The sequence below is a fragment of the Ovis canadensis genome, chromosome 4 (genome assembly GCF_042477335.2).
Source record: "Ovis canadensis isolate MfBH-ARS-UI-01 breed Bighorn chromosome 4, ARS-UI_OviCan_v2, whole genome shotgun sequence".
NCBI classification, from domain to species: Eukaryota; Metazoa; Chordata; class Mammalia; order Artiodactyla; family Bovidae; genus Ovis; species Ovis canadensis.
Window position 1 is genome coordinate 40917573 of NC_091248.1, and position 24727 is coordinate 40942299.

The 24727-nt window shown below is 34.2% G+C and overlaps 1 protein-coding gene across 4 annotated transcripts in view; it reads right to left on the reverse strand.

The window, feature by feature from the left end:
* Positions 1–599: 599 nt before the first annotated feature.
* The window catches only part of SNX13 (sorting nexin 13), a 148460-nt gene continuing 124332 nt past the window's right edge, over positions 600–24727 (reverse strand). For 2 of the 4 annotated variants that reach the window (XM_069587604.1, XM_069587608.1), the window contains 8 exons: positions 20840–20947; positions 18930–19040; positions 13433–13594; positions 11916–11987; positions 9446–9591; positions 9112–9180; positions 7462–7574; positions 3210–4089 (listed from right to left, as the gene is read on the reverse strand). In XM_069587604.1, the coding sequence (XP_069443705.1) occupies positions 3842–4089; positions 7462–7574; positions 9112–9180; positions 9446–9591; positions 11916–11987; positions 13433–13594; positions 18930–19040; positions 20840–20947 (1029 nt within the window). In that variant the 3' untranslated portion in view covers positions 3210–3841. Of the gene's footprint in view, positions 2072–3209; positions 4090–7461; positions 7575–9111; positions 9181–9445; positions 9592–11915; positions 11988–13432; positions 13595–18929; positions 19041–20839; positions 20948–24727 lie in introns of those variants that run through there. The other 2 variants (XM_069587605.1, XM_069587607.1) reach the window with 2 other exon arrangements.

Genomic DNA, 24727 nt, shown 5'->3' on the forward strand with positions numbered 1-24727 from the left:
TATATAGATTTGCGTAAGTTACATAAAAGTATAAAATTATTTCTTCATGAACATCTTAAAGGGGTCCATATTTTACAGTAAGTATTTTGAGAAACAATGTGACTGCCCCTGTTAGGGGAGGAGTAATCACACTGATGTTTGAGGTCTGTGGATCCAGATCCAAGATGGCTGCAAATACTATGACCAATGAGGCAGAGCTACACTGCAGAGTCCTGAATCTATTGCCTTTAAAACTGAAACCTCATCACAGCAGGCACATGATGAATTTAAAAGGAGGTCAAACAAAAATTGTTAACAGATTACTTATAGGTCTTTCCCTTTATGGGAAAATTATAATTTTGTATGTAGGGAAGAATGAAGTTTCTTTAATGCTGAGGTAGTAAATTACTTGCCCCATGAAAGGAAAAAGTAAATTCAGTTTGTTGTAGTAAGTCAGTAATCACCCAGTAGTTTATCCATCAACCTGGAACTTGAGTTGCTTGATTTCCAAATTGAAAAGAAAGGAGAATACACACAAATACTAAAGGTAAGACAACTGAACAAGCACTTTTTTAAAAGTAATAAAAATACATCACTATGAAATAAAATTCAACAAAAAGGTTTGTTAATACTTTATTAGTATTTTCTAATGGACAAAACATAATGCAAACCAAATAAAATTTTAAATCTTTTTAGTTCAATAAAAATAACTGACATTCTGATTGCTGTTTCTTCGTTAAAGAAGTATTGATAGAATAGTTAGGCACACAGTTGACACTTATTGTACAATGATATGCACAAGTTATCTTTAAACAATTGTAATCCTAAAATGTGCTCTTTATATTTTTCCCTTGTAATACAGGAGCCATGCTCCTATAAGCAAAATTTACTAATAACAAAAGAATTTTACAAGGAGTGACAAAACGACTTTTAAAACAAGTCCTTAAATAAAAGGATGCAACAACAACGGAATGTAAGTTGTTGGGTTAAGAAGACAGTTTAACTAGATCTCAAAACAGTAAAAATTCATTTATTTTACAATTACTCAAATACACATGCATTAAATGAAAATATTGCACAAATTAAAATTTTAGATTGTGAAATTTTATACTGTTCTTAATTTTTTAAAAATTGGTACACTTTCTAGTAGTGCTTAACTGTTTGATTTTTTTCCAAACACCCGCAGCAGAAACTTAAAATGAAGGAACTGCTATATTCAAGAAAGTTTTAAATGTTTTTTAAAATAAAAATTAAGGCTAACCAAGTGCATCCATTGGTCAATGGCACAATTGTTTTCAGCAACTATTCAGAAAACCCTAATCACAGGAAATGCCCACCTAAGTATTACATTTAAATTATACAATCAACTTTTTAGAGGAATGAACTGTAAGTTAGTAGTGATGGTTTCTAAATAGTTTATGTTACCTGAAAAATCAGAAAAACTCAAAGAATGATTAATTTTGAAGGTTCTTGCCTAAAGGCACCACTGACTTAAAAACACATTCAAAAATCAAATATCAGAAGACATAAAGCCTCTTCCTGTATATATTCATATATGCAATAAATGCATTAAATGTAGTAACTTCATTAAACATAGTACACTGTACTTATGGGTTAAATATTTTACACACAGCTCGACCAAATCACTCAAAAAGTGGATCTAATTTTAGCATGACCACGGCTTTCTCTGATGTAAAACACAGATGTGCAAAGAGAAGATGCACAACTGTTTACATAGACTACCATTTGACATTTCTGCTTTTGAAATATAAACTCTTTTAAAGAAAAATTACTTTAAAAACCCACTTACTCTAATAGTTTTTGGTATGACTGCAGTTAGCTTGCAGGGCTTCATGAAAATCTGCAATACTGCATGACCTTTCCCTGGTTGATGGCCAGCGTTCCTCACATTATCTAGAAATGCGTTTTCACATGTACACAGTAGACTCTTACATGAATTCTTCTGTTTACTCTTAATATTTACTTATGTCAAAAATATACTGGAAACGGGCAGGGGTGTATCTGAAAATCATTGCACTTACGGCCACGCTGATGCTTCCTACAGACATGTTTCACATGTTTCTTCTAAAGCCTGGGGCAGGAAGATACATTGAGAAGAAATATTATTTCTTCCACCAGAGTCAATAAAGATCTTTTCTCATTTGGAAGTTTAAATGAAAGGGATTTAATTTATGTAATTCTGAAGACATGCAACACAGGCTGAATATATGCAAACTATAAGTATGCATAACAGCATTATTAATAAATATGATCATTATCATAAAGCTTTAAAGGAAGGCTTTATTCTATCAGGCTTTGCTTAGTAAGTAGGATCTCAGCAAGAACAAGACAAAACCATCTTGTCCCAATCTTGGAACTCCCAAACAACTGGGATACCAATACTCTGTCCCTTTATCCTAAGCACCCGGAAGTTCTTTTAACACCAGCATCTTGGCTCAGTGGTCTGATAAATAGCTTCACTATTATAAGGTTTTAGTGTTAAATATTTTCAAAACAAAAAACACTGAGACGCCCAAACACTTAGTCAGTGGAAGTTAAACTATGCAGAAATCCTGCATATAAAACATATGAAGACTTCCAAGATGGACAAATGGAGACTGAGAAAACTATAGGAAATGCAGAAGCTCCAAAACTGGAAAAGGTATTTTGTTGTTGGTATAAAATTATTTTAGGGACTTAAATGTATACACCGAGGGGTTTGCCAACTTGCTTTATTTAGTAGAATTTTACATTATGCAAAATATAAATAAAAGCATATTTTAAAAAATATTATAGTTCTGTTTTCATTATTTCTTTTCATATATGTACACTGTAATAGAGTTAGGAATTTGTACATTTACATATGACTTATAAGCTCATTTAATCCTTTGATTTGCTATTTATGCAATCACCTAACGTATGTCTAGATCACACAATTTAAAATTATCCTAGAGTAACTTTCAAGAGTACTTTTTAAAAATTTTCATATTTTAAGAAGTATTTGGCAGTTCCTTCAACAAATTCTAGCCCCTATAATAATCAATAATCTCTTAAAGAAAGCTGTAATAACTTCAAAACTTAAGTAAGAGCCACCATATGCTTCTTTTTGCACACAGAATGCCAAAATGAAACTTAATTATGAGTACCATAAGAGCAAACTAGAGCCCTTAAGACATAGAAGAATTACTTAAAATCTGTTTTCTACCAATGAATAACAAATCCAATCAAACTTTGGTTGTGACTGGTTTTATTTTACACTAGGTTTTTATGTCATGAAAACAAAAGTGTAATTTGGATATAATGTCACTTCATACTTCAAGGGCATTCTGTCATTTTCCCTAGACCTGAAACAGATGTTTCAAAGATCATTCACCTGGCTAATCTACACTATATCAAAATTCCGACAAAGATATATAAAACCATTATGCAAAACAAACCCCTCCAAACAGTACATTGCACAGTTTCCCACTGTTAAACAAATTAGCCAATTTATCTGTGAACCATTGTTTTGTGCTTTCCTTAACTCTCATATATACACTCTGGCACTTTGTCATTGCTGGAGAATGCTGATTAGTTTGAAACGGAAGAGACCAATGTCATTCTTGCTTGAGATGTAGGCAGTATCCTCTCAGTGTTGCAAAAATATGCACCAAATCATTTAAGACACAGAAATCTCTCTTGGTACAAGTGGCTGGATTATAGACAATGATGAGAAGAATGGCAGTCATATGATGTATTAATAATCTATTCTGAGACACTAAAAGACTGGTGCAGACACAACAGTATATGAGTTAAGCCCCAGAAGATCCGTCCATACCATTAGTCCTGGACAAAATGAACACCAGTTTCAGAGATTGGAGTGTCACCTTTTCTGTAAAGAAGGCGCTTGAGTAGTTTGAAGTTTCTGTTTATATTTTTGCATCTGCTTTGACCGTGAATGCAGTTTGTTGAAAAGTTCACGGAATTTATACTGTGGAAATAAGGTTTCCAAAAAGCCTTCCAAAAAGACATAAACCATTCTCCTATTTAACTGGTTGTGCTGAAACATTTCAAAAACACGAAGAATACCTTTCCGTGTTGTCTCAGCTCCAATAATGTGCTTCAGTTCATCTAAATAAGGGGAGGGGAAATAAACACAATTCATTATCCAAAGGAAATACAAGGCCAAAAGTATTCTAAGTTAAAACATGTAAAGTACACATTTGAGTGACTGATAAATAACCAGTATTCAGTGAATGACCTTAATATAAGTTTAATAACTGACTTAAAACTTATATGTCACAATTATGCACACACTTGTGTGGTATTGGGAGGCAATATAACAACAGAGAAAGCAGGACCCAGACTCAGAAACCCCAAATTATGTGTTATAATCTTGTCCCTTAACGTTACTCAGCTGTGTCCGACTCTTTGTGACCCTATGGACGGCAGACCACCAGGCTCCTGTGTCTGTGGGATTTTCCAGGCAAGAATACTTGAGTGGGTTGCCATTTCCACCTCTATGGGATATTCCCGATATAGGTTTGGAACCCACGTCTCCTGCGTCTCCTGCATTGGCAGGCGGATTATTTACCACTGAGCCATCTGGGAAGGCCTGTCCCTTAATACCTATATAACTCACCCACCCTGAGTTTCTTTCCTCATCTGTTTATAATAACCAATATCATTATTACTGTGAGAATTTATAAAGCTTTGATGAGATAAAGTGAAAAGTGATCTGTAAACTCTAAAACACTATAAAAATATTCTCCATCTAATGCACAATGAGAAATACTACAAAGAAACGTAGAAACTTGATCTCTGATTTAAAAAAACTTGTAACACACTAACAGTGCATTGGCGGGATCTGATTGGTATAAACAGATAAAGGATTTAAGAACATGAATAAAGAAATGAGCACCAAGTGGGGAAAACAAGCAAACAAACAAACAAGACAGGCTCAAGAAATGGGGTAGAACAATTTGGCTCAATTTTAGGATTCCTGTAAAAGAAAGTGGTGAAAAGAATGGAAAACTGGCAGTGCTTCAACTGGTAGGGTGAGCACATTTGGAGTTTACTCACAGGCAACATCAAGTTACTAGAGACACTTGAGTAAGGGAACATCATGTAGGATCATTCCTAATTATTTATAAACAGGGCCCCCCAAACAACACTTTATTGCTTTCAAAAGAAACATGCAACTCCCAAAAAGTATGTTTCTAACTACGGTACAATATAATTTTAAGCAAATAGTTTTTTAATTTACTAAAAAACAGGTGAGGAATTCTGTACATATAAAAATACCTATTTTTATATCTTTCCTCACTTCCTTCAAGTCTTCATGTAAGTGTCATCCACTCACAACTGCAACTCACCTGTCATTTCCATTTTCCTGCACTATCTGTCTCCTTGGCTCTTAGCACTATCCAATATACTGTGCTTCATCTATTTCTTTTGTATGTCTTTTATGTCCCCCTAGTGGAATGTAAACTCTAAGGAGGCAAAGATCAGTGTAAAGAATAGTGTCTGGCTCACAAAATGCTCTCAAGAAATATTTATTGTACAAATGCATTAAGATTTCTACTCCGTAACTAAGTACATCTAAAGCACCATGTGGCTTATTATAAAAGTATATTAATATCCTAGGCTACTGTTTCCCTTTATTTTTCTAAAATGTTATTTCTATAACTTGCTTTTTATCTGCAAATGCAACAGTATAGTCAAGTGGAATAAACAGCCATGTGGCAAATATCCAATTTAATGGACAGAAGAGAATTATAGATTAAAATCTATAATGAAAATTTAAAGAAAAACAAAATTATAGGAAAAGAAATAGATACTGAAAACTTAAGTATTTTTCTATTCCTTACATCCATAATTAAAATGTGGAGAAGAGATATCTAGGTATTTTAAAAGACATTTATCACCATAGGAGAAATCAACAACCCAACCAAACAAAATTTCTCTTACTGAGAGAAGACAAATGGGCAAAGTAAATCTAAGTTAGTGAGATAGCAGAGTTCTAAAATAATTCAAATTACACCAAAACAATGCCACCATGTATACTTTCTTTAGGACCATGTTTTAGCAGAGGTTAAGCATGTTTCAAAGGGATTCTTTCAAAAAATATGCTTGTTCTCTTAAACAGAACAAATATTCTTTTTTTGAAAACCTCATACTTCATTATACTTTATTATTAGCCCTTTCATCTGTCATGGGCTTCCCTGATTGCTCAGTTGGTAAAGAATCTGCCTGCAATTCAGGAGACCCTTGTTTGATTCCTGGGTTGGGGAGATCCCCTGGAGAAGGGAAAGGCTACCCACTCCTGTATTCTTGGGCTTCCCTTGTGGCTCAGCTGGTAAAGAATCCTCCTGCAATGCAGGAGACCTGGGTTCGATCCCTGGGTTGGGGACATTCCCTGGAGAAGGGAAAGGCTACCCATTCCAGTATTCTAGCCTGGAGAATTCCAGGAACTGTATACACGGGGTCACAAAGAATCAGACACGACTGAGTGACTTTCACTTTCATCTGTCACAGATTTTATCATCAACTTTATTCTTAAAATGTTTCAAGACAGCAAAGTGAAGTGGTTAAAAGTATAATTTTTACTGAAGTGGTGAATACAGTGGTTTCAAGAACTCAAAGCTAAGTCAGAGTTCCAATACTCACTCCTTAAACCTCGGGTGTGTGTGTTTTAGTTGCTCAGTCGTGTCCAACTCTTTGTGACCCTGTGGACTATAGCCCACCAGGCTCCTCTGTCCATAGAATTCCCCATGGAGTAACTATAGCACACCAGGCTCCTCTGTCTATGGAATTCTCCAGGAAAGAATACTGGAGTAGGTGGCCATTATTTTCTCCAAGGGATCTTCCCGGTCCAGGGATCGAACCCCAGTCTCCTGCATTGCAGGCAGATTCTTTACCATCTATTCCAAGGTAGATATCAGGGAATCTACCTTGGGTATTTACACTCAATCCCTTTCAGCTGACTTTTTCCCTCATATTTAAAGCTGTGATGTTAACAGCTCCCTAGGCTTTATAATACTGTTATATTAGTGTGTGTATGTGTGTGTGTGTGTGTGTGTGTGTTAGTCACTTAGTCGTGTCTGACTTTTTGCAACCCCATAGACCATAGCACACTAGGCCCCTCTTTCCATGGGATTCTCCAGGCAAGAACAGGTTGTCATCTCCTGCTCCAAAAGGAACTATAGAAAGAAAAAAAGTGAAGGCACTCAGTTGTGTCCGACTCTTTGTGACCCCATGGACTGTAGCCTACCAGGCTCCTCCATCCGTGGAATTTTCCAGGCAAGAGTTACTGGAGTGGGTTGCCATTTTCTTCTTCAATACTGTTATGAGGATTAGTTAAACATATATGAGAAATAACTAGCAAAATGCCTCCTGGTATATAAGCCATCAAATTGATAAATTATTCTAGTCAAAAGGCAGCTAAATTTGCCATAAATTCGGAAGTACAAATTGAGATTTATGCTAAAAATGTTCACTTACCTGGCATAATTGAAAGTAATTTAGTTTTTCCTGCAACTCTTGTTCTCATTCGAATACCTTTATCTCTGCATGGGATAGTCTCGGCTAAAATGCCATTTGGCCAAAAGGCATCTCTATTTAAGAAGATTAAATAAATTTTGTAAACATTTTCATTTTCTAATGATACAAGTTGGTAAAATTATTCTAATTTTCTACAGAAAACACAAATGCAAACAGAAAAAGGAAACATTTCTGAAATTCTATAAAGGTGTGATATTCAACAGATAGCAGGGTTTACACAAGAAAAGAATAACAAAAGTATGCCCTGGAGTAACTGCACCCACATCTTACAGCTGTGTTGATTACAATGTTTCTTTCACCTATATAATCCATTCTTCTTTACTTTACAGTGTGCTGATTACTGTTCCTTAGTTCTTCAAGCCAATGAGAGGAATTAAGCACAATAACTAAGCTTCTACCTGGGATCTGGTCTCAGAGAGAGCCTGGGCAGAACAGTTCTTAACTGACAGCACACTAGAAACACCCAGGAGCTTTAAACACTCAATGTCCAGGCCTTCCACCGGATGCATTAAGTCAGACTGCAAATGGGACCTAAGGATCTGTCAGCACTTTTTAAAGCTGTTCAAGTGATTCTAATGTGCCCTCCAGAGGAACAACATTTATCCACCCTGAAACAGAATGCACATGCCAGGGAAGGCAGTTCAGCTTTTAGAAACAATATGGTACAGTGAGGAGAAACTCAGCTTCAGATTAGAGAAACTTGTTTCCCCAACTTTCTAGCATGTGAGCCTTTGGGCAAGCTGTTGAACTTCTCAAATTCTCAATTTCCTTGTAACAAAATGGAAACAAAACCCCCTATCTCGTAAAGGAGGATAAAATCAGAAAGTGGCCATAGTCAAGTAGTTGGATGGTGCCAAACAAATATTGTACACTATTGATAGTTGCCTTGTTTCTGTTACTTCAAAGGACATGATGCCATGCGTATTTGTGTCCTGCTTATCTCTCACTGTTAGAAAAGATGTTTATTTCTCTGCTGTGCCATGCATTCCTTGAAGGGACTGAATCTTACCTCTCAGTCCCCAGTTAAGTGGGCTAGACACAGAGAAGGGGCTGAGAACATTTTTGGAGAATTGATATATGAACTGGAGTATCACTGCTCTTAATCTGAACCTTTTCAGAGATTCTGAAAAAAAACCTCTAAATAAAAGAGCCTAAATAAAAATAAATACAAGGGTCTAAATAAAAATTTAGACCATGGTCACACAAACAAATTTCTAAAATATCTCACTTAAAATCAAAGTTAGCAAATACAACTGAAAAAGATTAATCTCCAAAACTAGTTAATCTGATTATATGACCATGCCATGTAATATTTCAATTATTTTGAAGCCACATTACTGTGATAAAATGTAGCCTAAGATCTAAAAAGCTTTTTCATTTACAATTTTTTTTTCTATTCTGGTTCTAAAGAAAACAAAGATTAATAAGTCCAAGGGATAAATGTTCATTATAATTTTTACAAGTCTTTTTTGCTCATCAGTGATGATTAAAACCAATGTTATGGCCAAAAAGAGAAGGAACACAATAAAAGTTAGTGATAACAATGCTCAACTCTGTGCTACCTGCAGAAGACTGTGTCTAAAGACATACCTGAAACGTTTCACTAAGTCGGCTACTTGCTCCGGTGAGGTCATCCAATCAACATGGTCAACTATTTTTCTGAAAGTAAAGAAATTTAAATGAGTATGGTCAAGATTTTAGAAGGTAAATCAAATAGAGAAATATTACTTCTTTCATGGAGTAAGCAACTTAATTTGTGTGTAGATTATCTCTGAGAGCAATAGAATGCTTCAATAACCTTCTTCAAAGGCCCAGAGAAAGAAATTCCCCTACAAAAGTTTGGGTAATCTACTTCTAAAAGTAAAACTTTAAAAGCTAAGTAAGATCAGCTCTAAGTAGTTTTGTTTTTTTAAAAAAGTGGTACCTATTAATAGTATCGCCATATGTAGCTCTTATAAGTTGTTGAAGTAGGTTTTTGATATTCCTTCGCAACCACTGATTTCTCTCTTTTAAGTCGAATACTTCATCCATGAGAAGCAGCATTACCCTAAGTGGAATATTATCATCCACCTGAGAAAATAATGGGAAGAAATAAGATACATTTATTACTCTCTTGTGAATGGCTAATTTTGTTGCTTTTACCAAATGATTACTATAATTTACAGGTTGGAGAACAAGTTATACTATAGCCTTTATAACTGACTTTTTATTCTAATTTAGCAAAAAATACTTTTAACATCTGTTTTGACAGAAAACAGAATTCAACAAATCTACAATGATGAATAAACTTCAAAGCTGCGCTGAAAAAAACTTCTCAAAGTGGATTCATGATGACCTTGACCTTAGGATTTGGGATCTTTTACTAGAGTCTCTGTTAGTTTATAATACATGCTAGCTAGCCCCTCTGCCTATTCTCTGGAGCAACTTTTTCAAAAGGACAAAATATTCTCAACATTTCTTCTTATTCAATAGAACAAAATAAAATCTACACCGAACATTTTGCTTTGCTTGGTTAGTGAGTTGTACATATTAGGCATTCTTACAATAAAGAACCTGAAATAAAATCCAGTACACAGCTAACATTACAAAAGGTGACTAAATCACTAGAATTTTCTTTTAATTTTTAACAAGTAAAAATCTGTACACTTTCACCATGGGAATATTCAATTAATGATATAAAAAGTAAAGGAAGACAATGAGAATCCTTCGATGTGGAAATATATAGAGAAAACGAGAAAGGTGCAGATCCAGAACTGCAACAAACTGCATGACTGCTAGTAATTTTATAATTCTTTGATCACTAAGCTATTCTTTTCTATTTCCTCATCAATGTTGCAATTTGAATACTAAGAAAACAGCATGAGTCATTCATTTTTCACTGTGTTGTAAACATTTTCTTGAGTGTGCCTTCTCTTTACATATCAAAAGTTCATGGCTTATCTACTCTCAATACTGCTCTCTTCTCTGATTAAGTATATTCATGAGCTTAGTGCCACCTAACAATTCTAATGAACAAATTATAAACATTTACTAAAAGGCATAATGTTACGGATATTATAACAGTACAACACATAATAAACATTCTAAAATATTCTTGAAAAAACAAAAATATTATCTTTAAGACAGTTTACTGTAAAGAAATCCAATGAGAAACTGAAGGGGATAATTATAACTTTAAAATAAATCTGCATAATAGGACAGAATATAAAGCACAGACTCAAATACATAAAATAATTTAACTTGTAACAAGGGAGAAACATACAATGGGGAAAGCAGGCCTCAATAAATAGTGCTTAGGTCAACTGAACTCCTACATCATTCTACACACAATAAGCAATTCTAGATGAACAGCAAATCTAAGTTTTGGCATGGTGAAGAAAAATGATGTTTGAAGAAAAGCACAGGAGAACATCTATGTGACTGTGCAGTAGGTACAGATTATACACAGAGAATAAAAGCACACAAAGTGGAAGATATTTACAATATACAGATACTTGTATCTGACAAATTACCAATACTCAGATTATACAATGTACTCTTACTAATCAAAGACAAAGACAGACAGCCAAGCCAACAGAAAAATGGGGGAAAGGACTAGACATATAAGACAGGACACTCAAATGGACAACAGACTTATGATCAGGGAAATGTAAATCCATATGAGATACAACAACCAGAATGGCTAAAATGAAAAAGGCGTAACGTAAACATATTGAATTCTGGCAGGCTGTGAACCTCTGAAATTCTCATGCATTGCTGATGGTAATGTAACTGGTACAACAGTGTGGAAAACTATTTGAGAGTATCTATTAAAATTGAATATATTCATAACCCCTGACCAAGCAATTCCATTTCTGGGTACAGAGAGAAATGTATACACACTTATTTAATCAAAAGATATGTACCCAAATGTTTATAGGAGTACTGTTCATAACATAGCAAATAAATTGTATTATATTTACAAAATGCGGTACTGTAAGGCCACAAGAATGAAGAAACCACAATCACACAGAACAACATGGAAGGCTACCACAATGTTGAACAAAAAAAGCCAGGTATGAAAGGTACTGAAAGGAGTACATACCTTACAGTTTCATCTATATAAAGTATAAAAGCAGGGTAGAAGTCAGGACAGTGATTATCCTTGGCAGGGGAGAGGACAGTGATAGGAAGAGAGCATTAGGGGCTTTCTGGGGTACTGGCAACGTTCTGCTTCTTGTTTATAGTGCTGGCTACTTGGGTATGTTCAGTTTGTAAGAATTCATCAAACTTAATGTTTAAAATATGAGTATATTAATGACATATACATATTATAGTTCATTAAAAAGTTAAAAAGATCTGCAAAGTATGATTTGAATTCCAATTGACTGCTACCAAAACAAAAATTAACTCACAGTATCATCAAGTTGAGCTGAAACTCGACAATGTTCAGGATCTGAATCAGTCTTGGGAATTAAAGGAGGAACCTAGTATTAAAAACAACAACAACAACAACAACAAAGTAAACACACTAAAGCAGAAAATGAAAGGACACAAGATAATAAACTGAAACAAGTGTCAAATATAATAAAGAGCACTTGATTTGATTCTGGGGACAATAGATAAAAGTTATAGAGCATTAACAAAGTATTAACACTCTAAAATTAAAAACCAAATATAAAAGGGTAATTATTTCACTATCAACAGATTTTTTCCCTTAAAAAAAAAAAAGGATTCATTTTGAGTTGGAAGGAGATATTAGTATTTCAAACCTCCATACTTTTTAGAATTTAAAGCTAAGGAATGTTAAATGATTTAAAGACAAAAGTGAATAGCACAGTCAGAGAATAGAACTGCAATCTTTTTTCTTCTATCATAAAGAGCCTTGCAGTATGTTAACAGGCTGAAAGAAACTAATTAACTAATTGTTACATAATGTAAGCTGTTGAGAAAAGGGACAGAAAGACCAGTGCTAGCTGGTAATCATTTCTCAGTATAGGAAGGACCACCAAGATCACCTGTTATAACCCCTGCACATACTGGTCAGGAAAAAGAAGCCTGCAGAAGTTCAGTATGAAGTCATATGGGTAGTTACCGGCAGGAGCGGCACCAGACAACCCTTCCTTCACTGTTAGTGCACTGCCCCACGATTAGAAGTTCAGATGGAGCATCAGAGAAGATATGAGAGTTGACAGAAGAGTATGACTTACACACACTATATTTTAGGAATTGTCTCTTACAACAAATAAATTCTATCTGTGTTTCTATATATTTCCTCTTCATGGAAACATGATCTAACAAACAAAGTTCTCATACCTACATGATTTCTTTCATAGTCTTGATTATAACTTTAAACAACTAGGTCGAAATTATTTTTTAAAATGTACATTAGGAAGCAAAAAACTACTTGATTCACCAGTATCCACTACTAGTATAATGAAAATGTTCCCAAGCAAACTCCTCTGTTCCTCTCACAGGTATCTACATACTAAGGATTGATGATGTTAAAAGACTCTTCCTCCCTTTCATCTCATGAATCTTAATCGTGTGACTCAGGAGAAATTTATGTTTGCTGATGAATACTAGTATAATTTATACAATAGCATGTACTGGTTTTGCTGTAAATTTTAACATTATAGAGTAAATATGGTATAATGGAATAAAACACTACAAAGAATGTTAACTTCACTAATTTTAAATGTGCTTTAAATTAATTTTTAAATTGTATTGCAAGAGACTGAGAAGTGAGTGCATTTTATAGTATCCACTTCTGATAATCAAGTCTCTTTAGCTTTTTAATTCTTTATGAGACTATGTGTCTAGAGAGCTTTGGACTTACAAAGAGAAATAAGGTAAACCTAAGCAGGAGCTCAGTAAATCTTAGTTGACTTAAAAATCATTTCCTTCAGACATTACTGAAAACACTTCTTACCTTGAAAAATGATTGCCTTATATCTTGACCTAATCTTTCTGACATTTTGCCCATGTTGTCCGACATTTTAGTCATTCCCTCTGCCAAGCTATCAGGAAGGGATTTGACTGCATTTGAAACATTCCTCATAGAATTTCGAAGTGGATTTACAAAAGTGTCCATCTAAAGGGAAAAGATATTATATCATGACTTCACTGTATCAAGTTTATTATTCAACTGAGAAGCCTCAGAAAACCAAATGCAACACACGAAAGGTGTAATAACTTTCCAGTCTGTAATAACTCATTGCCTTTTAAAAGTACTGAACTGTTGTCTTCAGAGTGTCTTTAAAATGTATTTTCAGATACAAATATACAAGTGATATATTTACAGGAAGAAAATGAATATAAACCTTGGGTTGCCTTCTTACTAAGAAAACCTCTGAAAAAAATGAAGTTTTCCCAAACAGAAACTTATCCAAGTATAAACAGCCACAACATACTTCTGCCGTGATTCAAGGCAGCAAAGACATAGATATTCTGAGCAATATTGGAAAGTAAATGAGCAGATACAATAAACAAACAGAAAGCTCAAAGAACTAAGATTTATTTAACAAAGTAGTTTTTAGGATAGGTTTCATCCTCAATTAGAATCTATGGAAGGAATCTGGAATCTATTAGGAAAAAGAGAAGCTGCAAATCAGACATGCAAGCCATATTTTACTAAGGCAGAATAGAAAAACCATAAAGAAAATATGCTAAGAGATATATAAAGAAATAATCTCAGAGGGATAGGAAGCTTTAAAATTGACATTCTGACTGTAATAGATGCCAGATAGTTTCAATTAAGAAAGGGAGAGCCATCTAATAAAGAAACCAAAGTAGATGCATATGGGATCTTGATTTTTAACAGATAAAAACAAACAAAACAAATGAAAGCAAGAGAGGAGGAGGGAGGGAGAGGAGGAGGAAGGGAAGGAAAGGAGAAAATAAAAACCAGACACCAAACCAAAGTCAAACAATACTAAGAATATTTTCCAGAAAGTGTTGAATCTTATAAAGACTACCACAGAAACAAATTATGTTCCATGCAGGAAGAAAAAAAAAAAACACAATAGCAATCATAGCAAAAAACACTGAACTCCACTGTTTAAGAAACACAACATTAACAGATATTAATAAGATAAAATTATTTAATATGCTTTCATGATTTTCAACAAGAAAACCAGAGAAGGTGAAATAGGTACTGTAATAAACAATAACAACAAAAGGGAATTTCAAGATAACTGTAGAAGTTTTAATAATTCTCTGGCGTAAGCAGGGACAAGTCTTACAGATATGTTTGCTGGAAAATACAACCTCTAGGAGGGACATTGTCACAATACAACAAATTCACAGTAGAACCAAAGGTGAGGAATGAGGAAGAGAGGCTTGAAAACCGCTGCCACTGAAGAGATACAGAGAATAAAAAGGGTAAAAAGAAGTTAACCATCATGTGTGCACGTGCACTTGTGTGTAAAATTATATATACATATATATATTTGGGTGTAAAATTATAATATATATGTATGTGTGTTAATCCTAATTCTATATACAATAGTAATTTTTAGTTAACCAGAACAGTATGTTCAAATCAGTCAGGACATTACTTCTATACTGACACTATTGCCAGTGTTTTAGAACACAAGAATTCTTAAGAGAGATAAACATGAGAATACCACACTTAAAATGTACAACTTTAGGAAAAATGGCCACCATTCAACTAAGTTTTAATGTTCACAGATAAGGCAGAATTTCAGAAGCATAAAAGGCATGAATTTCATTTGAATCTATTAACTTACATTAAAAATTGTTTGAACACCATCAAAAGTACTTTAGAATTTTATATATCTTACACTTCACAGTGGAAACATGGGTTCAGCTAATACAATCTTAAGTTGGTTAAACGAATACAACCTCAATTGCTGTCCAGGCTTAAGGCTGCTGCTGCTGCTAAGTCGCTTCAGTCGTGTCCGACTCTGTGCAACCCCATAGACGGCAGCCCACCAGGCTCCCCTGTCCCTGGGATTCTCCAGGCAAGAACACTGAAGTGGGTTGCCATTGCCTTCTCCAGTGCATGAAAGTGAAAAGTGAAAGTGAAGTTGCTCAGTCATGTCCGACTCTCAGCGACCCCATGGACTGCAGCCTACCAGGCTCCTCCATCCATGGGGTTTTCCAGGCAAGAGTACTGGAGTGGGGTGCCATTGCCTTCTCCGGCTTGAGGCTATGCTATGCTAATTTGCTTCAGTCATGTCTGACTCTTTGAGACCCCATGGACAGTAGCCCACTAGGCTTCTCTGTCCATGGAATTTTCCAGGCAAGAATACTGGAGTGGTGTGCCATGCCCTCCTTCAAGGGGATCTTGCCCCACCAGGGATCGAATCCACGTTTCTTATGCCTGCTGCACTGGCAGGCATGTTCTTTACCGCCAGTGCCTCCTGGGAAGCCCAGGCATGAGGCTAACTACCACTAATACTCTTTCAAAATAAGAGAACTTAAATCTACACCATGAGTTACATAATAATTAAAAATAGCTGTCTGAGCACCAATCCTAGACCTTCAGGATCCATTTTTTGGTTCCTATTTTTTCACCATCCAATTTCTGAGGGTTAAGCTTAAACATCTGTATTGGTGGTGGAAAGTGGAGGGAGCAAAGGAGCATGGAAAAACCTCTACACATGATTATGTCTCTCAACCATGAAAAAAGTAGAATTTTAGAAGCATAAAATCAGTCTATCACAATCTAACATTTCCAGCAGCAAGATATGTCTTAAAATAGATGTTTAGAGCAAAAAAAAAAAAAAAGACAATTACACATTACCAAGCAGACGAGTAAATTATTGATTGCCGGCAAAAGTGTACACTTTGCCTGACTTAACTAGATGTTAGCTATTCATTCAATTGTCACCTCAGTTATTTGTATCAGTTAAAAAGGCAAAACAAGGGAATTTGAATTTAAATTTAGGTCCCTACTTACAGCTTAAAAATGCCATTACACTCTGATAAAAAAAAAACTGGAAAGATACTGTGTGCATAGAGGAAGACCACTTGTCTATTATTCCTTCTAGGAACTTGCCCATAAATTTTGCAAAGCTAGGCAAATTGTGTGACCAAGATAATGTGTTATAAAGTATTTCTCAAGCTCTGATTCAGTTCAGTTGCTCAGTCGTATCCGACTCTTTGAGACCCCATAAACCGCAGCACACCAGGCCTCCCTGTCCACCCAAACCCATGTCCATTGAGTCGGTGATGCCATCCAACCATCTCATCCTCTGTTGTCCCTTTCTCCTCCTGCCCTCAATCTTTCCCAGCATCAGGGTCTTTTCCAATGAGTCGGCTCTTCACATCAGATGGCCAAAGCACTGGAGTTTCAACTTCAACATCAGTCTTTCCAATGACCACCCAGGACTGATCTCCTTTAGGATGGACTGGTTGGATCTCCTTGCAGCCCAAGGGACTCTCAAGAGTCTTCTCCAACACAATTAGCCACTGATAAAATGTTTGTAGATTATTTTCTCTAATAGCTATTTAATTTCCAGTGAAATACAATAAAGGAAAATATTAAACTACAATTTATCCAAAAAGGAAATGTAGCTGAAAACTCCTCTTGATGTTCATGAAAATTATCCCAACAATCTGAAAGATGTCAAGATGAACTTAGTAATTATTAATATGATTTATGAAAATGTATGTTACTGTGGATTCCCAGAAGTGACTCAAAAGGATTTTTAGACTCTAGTAGTGATTTTTTAAAAAAGCGACATGGAACTATTTGGAGATAAACACATACATACATACATACATACATACACACACATATGCACACGCTACTGTAGGGTGGTAAAAAAGAAACTGCCTACATTTAATATAATGCTCAAACCAGTCAATCCTGGAGGAAATCAACCCTGAATATCACTGGAAGGACTGATGCTGAAGCGGAAGCTCCAATACTTTGGCCACCTGATGTGAAGAGCTAACTCACTGGAAAAGACCCTGATGCTCGGAAACACTGAGGGCAGGAGGAAAAAGGGGCTATGGAGGATGAAATGGTTGGATGGTATCACTGACTCAATGGACATGAGTTTGAGCAAACTCCAGGAGATAGTGAAGGACAGGGAAGCTTGGCATGCTGCAGTCCATGGCGTCACAGAGTTGGACAAAACTTAGAGACTAAACAATATAATGCTTCTTTTATCTCAAAAGGCTATTATCAATTTATAATTTATCTCAAATAGATGCAATCTTAAGAGATAAACTAAGGTAAACATAAAAAAGATGGAATATTAGCATGCATCTCTATTAACAATAAAGCTATTTTAGAGTTGGAATTAAAACTCAATCACTTCAGTCATGAAATACAAAGATAAGGTCACCATATTTTCCCCCCATCATTATAAAATACATAACCTAGAATTTCTTATTAAAATAAAAAACATTCCATTTAGAAATATTAGCATTCACTTGGATGTTAAACCATGGAATCCTTGAGAGATCATTTGAAGTTCTTACAGTTGTTAATTCTTAGTTGTACCAATTCCTTAATCTTTTTTAAACAAGTTAATCTTTTTATAGGGGATGAGAGGTGGGGAAGTCTTTTAATTTTCATTTTGAAATAACTTCAGACTTTTAAAAAGTTGCAAAAATAATACACAGAATTCCTAGTTACAGTTTCCCCAACTAATGCTGCAGCTCCTGTTACTATTGTTACTACTTCTAAGAGCCAACACTGATTCAGACAGGCACTGTCATACATAGATTATTCATTTGACTCACACATGCTCTCAATTGAGGATTAACACCTTCAATCTTGAGGAAACTAAAGGCCCAGAGGTTAAGTAACATTTTGCAGGCCACAACTAATAAATGGCAGAACAGGAATTTGAACCAAACATTGCCTGATTCCACTGTTTGCCTTCTCACCCAGTGAGCTCTCTCACCCAACCTGAGCAGTAAATCATTTATTGTCTTAACCTAGCATCTTATTTCCAGAACAGGCCTGTGTCCCTAAAAATTTAAATAACAACTATTTCACTAAAAAGGCATAAATACTTTCAGGACAGAGTCTTCTTAACATTTTTACTATCCTTACTCCAATTAAAAGACATTTCCTCCCAATAAGAAGGATTAACAGCTCCTTCTTAAACTAGTGAAAGCCTGTGGCTTGTCTTAGGCCAACTTTCCTTAAAGCATCATTCCAGAAACAAAGCTTCTATTTTATTTTCTCGCTCCCCTTTCCAGCTACTACTAGATTTTAATCCACATGTAAAAACAGGAGTTTATTAGGTATGCCTATATATAGTAGGCTGGATAAAGCACCAGTTCAGTCACTCAGACGCGTCTGACTCTTTGATAAAGCACAGAAGACACCAAAGAACATTTAATAAAATTTCTAGTTTTAAAACATGCACATAAATTATCTTCTTTTACTGAAAACAAAGAAAACAGACCTATGCAGAAAGCCAATGCAATGGTCTGCTTACCTTGCGAGCAAAATCCCCTTTCCCTTTACTATAGGCTTTGTTCTCAAGGAAATCATACACATAGTGAGCCAAGGCTGGAGACGCTTTCATCATTTCAGGAGTTAGCAGTAACTAACAGGAAAAATAAGAGGCATCTTGTATTGATAGGGTACTGGAAATTAACTTCTACTTACAATGTCATCTGCTAGAAAGGTAAGAATGTATAGTAAAAAATGCTGTCATTATTTTTTTAAATATTAACACATTTATCTATTACCTATCTATTTACTTTAGCTTCACCACGTAGCATGTGGGCTCTTAGTTTCCCCTGCAGTGGAAGTGTGAAGTCCTAACCACCAGATTGCCAGGGAATTCCCCAAAATGTTATTTACTATTCCATTTTCAGGTTTTACAGCTTATAACTAAGAAGAGCCATAGCAGTAAACTGCTGTTATCCACATTCTAATTTTAAGTTACCGTTAATGGAAAGTACATAAAACAATTAAAATGAAAACTTTTAAGTATTACAAAGAGGACCCAAAACAAACTGTTGCTTTTACAACATGATATAGTCTAACATTCTAGCTTAATTCCTTCAATGAAACATGTTTAGACATATTGAGATCATTAGGTAAGATGCAGACAGTATAGCCACAACTAAAACATACATTTATGGCACCAGATTTTGAAAAAGGTGCTTATTTTCTAAATTTTATAAATAATTGATACAGATTTTAATGCAACTAAAGTTAATACATTCTAAAAAATCAAAATGTTTAACAAGTCATATAAATAATATCATTTAGCCTTAAGCCAGAAGACAAAGGTGAATAACAGCAGATTTATGTTTTTCCTAGCCTTTCAGTAAACTGTAGTGCTATGGAATAGTTGTAAGCAAACTCAATTAAACTTATAGACGTTTAAGAGAGAGAAAACTTCCCCCAAAATATCAAGTATAGTATTGGCTAAATTTCACTAAATATTGGGACATGGTCAGTAAATGTTTTATGTACAGTTTATATAATAATTGTTTTACGTTCTGTGATCCATAATCTGCTGCAACTACTCAACTCCAATGTAGTAGTGTAAAGGCAGTCATGCTGCTGCTGCTGCTGCTAAGTCGCTTCAGTTGTGTCCGACTCTGTGCGACCCCATGGACTGCAGCCCACCAGGCTCCTCCATCCATGGGATTTTCCAGGCAAGAGTACTGGAGTGGGGTGCCACTGCCTTCTCCAAAAAGCAGTCATAGACAGCAATAAACGAAACGAGTGGCTGTGTTCTAATAATATAATAAACTCTAATAAACAGGTGGCAGGCTGGATATGGTCTGTAGGCTGGAATTTGCTGACTCCTAAAGAGTGAAGTGGGGAGCTAATATTAACAGATGAGACATCTTTATAAATCATTCATTAGTATAAAAAACCATAAAGTGATATTATTAAAATCTGGTATTTGGGTACTACTTTCTAAAATAAAGTTATTTCTGACAGTCCTTATTCAGGAAATAACTTATGAGACACATTTTATTATTTCAGAAGTGAAATCTTCCGGGTGTGTGTATGTATCTGTGTGTGTGGGTGTGGGTATGTATTCATCCAAACCTAAAGGTAAGATTTCTAGCACTGAGTGTGTGTGTACAGGTGTGGGTATGTAGGTGTGTGTGGGGGGTGTGGGTGGGTGGGGGGTGTGTGGCTATGTTTTCATTCAAACCTGAAGGTAAAATTTCTAGCACTGAGTGTCCAGAAAACTTCTAAATTAATAAACAGAGAAATAATGTTTATAAATTACTGATCAGATTGCAAGCCACATCTCAGCACCTCAAAAGTGGCTGCTATCTCACTATTACAGTAAAAGCGTTCTCTACCAAAGAAATCAGCTGTATTTGTGTGCTCTATTAAAATGAAACCTACGAGTAATAAACCTGAACTTACCTGCAAATATGCATTTAGATCTTTCTTTCTCTTTTCTAAAAAATCTCTATCCATATTATTAAAAGTCTTTTTACCAGGAAGCTTTAATATGCTTGAGAGATTTTCAAACTACAAAACAAAATACATTCAATAATCTTAGATTATTTTTACAAAAAGAGAAAAGTATTTTCCAAGTGACAATTTCTCTATGTATCAGAAGTATCTTAAACAGATTTTGCAATATATTTTATCTTATTAAGCCCAAATCAGAAAATATAAAATACTGTGCAAATATATCCAAACCACAGTTCTAATGTTATTACAAAGAAGTTATTTTCTAAGAATGACAAACATGGATAACTGATGAACCACATGGTTTTTCATTTTAATAATCTCTCTGATTTTAAGATCATTCAAAATTTTCATAACAAAAGGTTTTAAAAAACATTTTGTTTAAAAACCTTTTGACAAGAATAAAATATTAGCAAATAAACTATTACTAATCAAAGTTACAAGTTCCTAGTTTCTTGAAAAAACTCAAGGAAATATTTTTATATTGACGATTTCAAATCAGTTAATCACTGTAATAGCTAACTATTAAAAGTAGAAGAGGTAAACTTCAAAATACAGATTACAGCTATAACTCTGTCTATATAATGACATATAGTATAACACTGATACTTTTCCCCTGTATGAAACTACATGAAAAATAAATTCATAATAACTAAGAAAATAAAAGAGCTATATAGCATATATCTTATATTTGTAAAGCCACTAACAAAAACAAGTGTACATATCTGAAGTTTAGCATCTATAGACTTCACCTTCAGAAGTCCAGATAGTTAGCAATCCACCATGCCTTGTTAAAGCACAGATTTTAACCATACTAGCTGCTAACAAAGTGGAAGAACAATGTCATTCAGCAAGTTATTGTGCTTGGCCAACAATATCTAGTATCTAAAACTTCAATGAGGAGCTTCATTGCTTTTCCTGTGCGACGCATATCCAGGAAGCAACAAGCTGTCTAAAACCATTCTTTGATTAAATAACAACAGACAACAATGAGTCTGCAAAGAAAACTCATTCTTGGTGCAGAGATTAAAGAAAAGAGGAAATGAAAAGGTGTAGGATAATTTTCATCCCAAAACTGGAAGATTCTGATAAATTATTAAATGGAATGGCAAATCAGATGGTTGCTTGGAGCTATAATGTGACAAGTTCATCACATGTTATGCATGAAAGTTAAAAGTAGTTCTTTTACTCTAGCCAAGGAAAAAAAAGTGGGGGCAGTAATTTTCAGGGAAAATGTTATGCTGTAGTCACAAATTTGGTGGTTCACAAAAGTGTAAGAATGGGTTTTTATTGAATATGAATGTATAATATCCTGGTTTTAATTTTTTTAAACCACATTTTATAGAAGTAAATTTACATTTTTCAAGGTGTTCTAAAAGATATTTAGTCTCCTGGAATATGACTTTTCAATGGTATCTTAAACTACTGACTGAATTTTACAGAATGCGTGGTTTATTTAGGCATTACCAATATATTTTATTCCCTCATAATTCACATGTTGAAACCTTAACCTCCAGTACTTCGGAAGTGGTTGTATTTGGAGACAAGGCCTTCAGAGAGGGAATAAAATCAAAACAAAGCCCTTATAAGAGGGATTCAAAGAGCCATCAGGAATGGGAGCATACAATGAAAAAGTCATGTGAGGCCATATTCAGCACCATCTGAAAGCCAAGGAGAGCTGACTCAAGAGAAATTAAACTTGCCAACAATTTGATCTTGGACTTCTAGCTTCCAAAACTATAAGAAAACAGATTTCTGTTGTTTAAGCTGGGTATTTTGTTATGGCAGTTCTAGTAAACTAACATATCAAGGGAATATAGCAGTACTCCTCAAAACAACAATTTCCAAAATTTTGAAACATTAAACCTTATTAATAAAAATTTAAATGTAACAGTTATTTTCTTAAAGTCTAAATTATCAAGCTGGTTTTAAAATTATCTGTCTGTACCAGAAGCATTTTTTCTCAAATATTGTTATTTTAAAAGGAAGAAAAATGGAAAAATTTAATACTCTATATTAATTCATTATTAGTTTATATTTAAAAGATTATTTACAAGTACAAAGTAGTCCATTCCCTGCAAAGTAACAGGATTTCCTCTGCCAAAAAGTCACAAAAATATTTTTAAATGAATAATAAAAAAAAGAAACCTACCTAAAGAACTAATATAAATTAAAATATATTTCAATGTTCACAGAGAACTCAAATACTATACATAAATCACAGATATTCCAAACCCAAAGATTTTATCTTTCCACACTGAATATGTCAGGTCTAGAAAATTTCAAAAACATTTAGAATTTTTTATTAGAAGGATTCAAAGTTCATTTATATCCAAACACATAAAATACATTTCACTCAGTTATCTTAATGCATACTTAATATTTTTAAATTATTGGTATTTTATTTATAAACATAAGCTGCATATTTAGGAATAAGTCATCCAATAAAACTGAAAGGCACAGAGTTATCCACGGAACGCAAGCTCTTAGAGGCAAGGACTCGGTCTGTCCTGTTCATGGTCATAAGCTGAATAATGAACTGGTAGAGGTGGGATCATTTCTAAAATAATTTGGACATTCAACATTTTAATTATTTTCTTTTTTTTCTTCCCTTAAATTTAAAAAGGAAGAAAACATTTTATCCTGAACCCCCCCACCTCCCTCTCCATCCCATTCCTCAATTATTTTCTTTTAATCCTATAAATCTTTATCCATAAAGTATCAAATTAAGACTATAAAATTATAAAACATTAAAGAAAACAAATAATAGTTCAAATGTTTAGAATGGGAAAAAAATTTATGTCACAAAGTTAAAGAAACAAAATGAAATCTGTTCTAAAATAATTTAATACTTAGAGAGCTCTGTGGAGTTAGAATTTATTTGCATCCACTGGTTGTACTGTTGCCATCAGTGAACTAAAAGTTCACTGCGTTTTCTTATACGATTTGTTTTAAAAATATAAATATAAAATAAAACTAAAAATATAAACAAGGCAGAACTAAAAGGCAAACAGTGTGAGTCTTATTTACAAGTGCTTAGTACTTTCTTTAAACCTAAAATTTCACTTAACAAGCTTAGGTTTTAATTTCTTAAGCTCCAAAAGCAATCCATATGCTTTAGTAATCACATACTACTGTAACTTTAACACATCCACTTCATTTGTCTGCGCTGAGCACTTTAAAACTGAATTGTGCTTTATCAGTTAGTTGCATTTAATTTTGGTGCTGTAATGAAAAGTAAATTTTCTACATGAATTGTTCTATCAATAGAGTTTTTAAAGTATGTTCTTTATCTATATTTGTCAATCTATAAACACAGTATTTACAGTCAACCTAGAATCTTTAAGCATGATTATTCCTTTGAACAGCAGGAAAAAATTACAACTATTCACACAAAGAAAATTTCATATTATACCAAATTCCCATAAATTTGCGAGTAACTAAAACTACTCTCAGTAATTCACATTACTTTAAAATTTGTCTTGTTAGGTTAAAGTGTGAGGATGAAAAGGAAGAGATATATGAACTATGTGATTTAAAAAAAATATCAAACAGGAATTTTGGGGGGCAGAAATTCTTTCACCTTTGCAAACAAATCAAGCTAAACATGGAGATCTATTTAACAAGAACAATAGAAGAGATAGGCCCAGAGTTATTAATTTCCTTATGAATATAATTAAAAACAGTCCTTTTAATATGGGCTTGTGGAGTCAATAATAACCTGGTTTCTAAACACTTTAAAGCTTTATCAGTAGGTTATCTCACTCTATTTACAAAATATTTTAATGAGATAATTATGGTGCCAACCACACATTTTTACATCCTAAGTGAAAGATA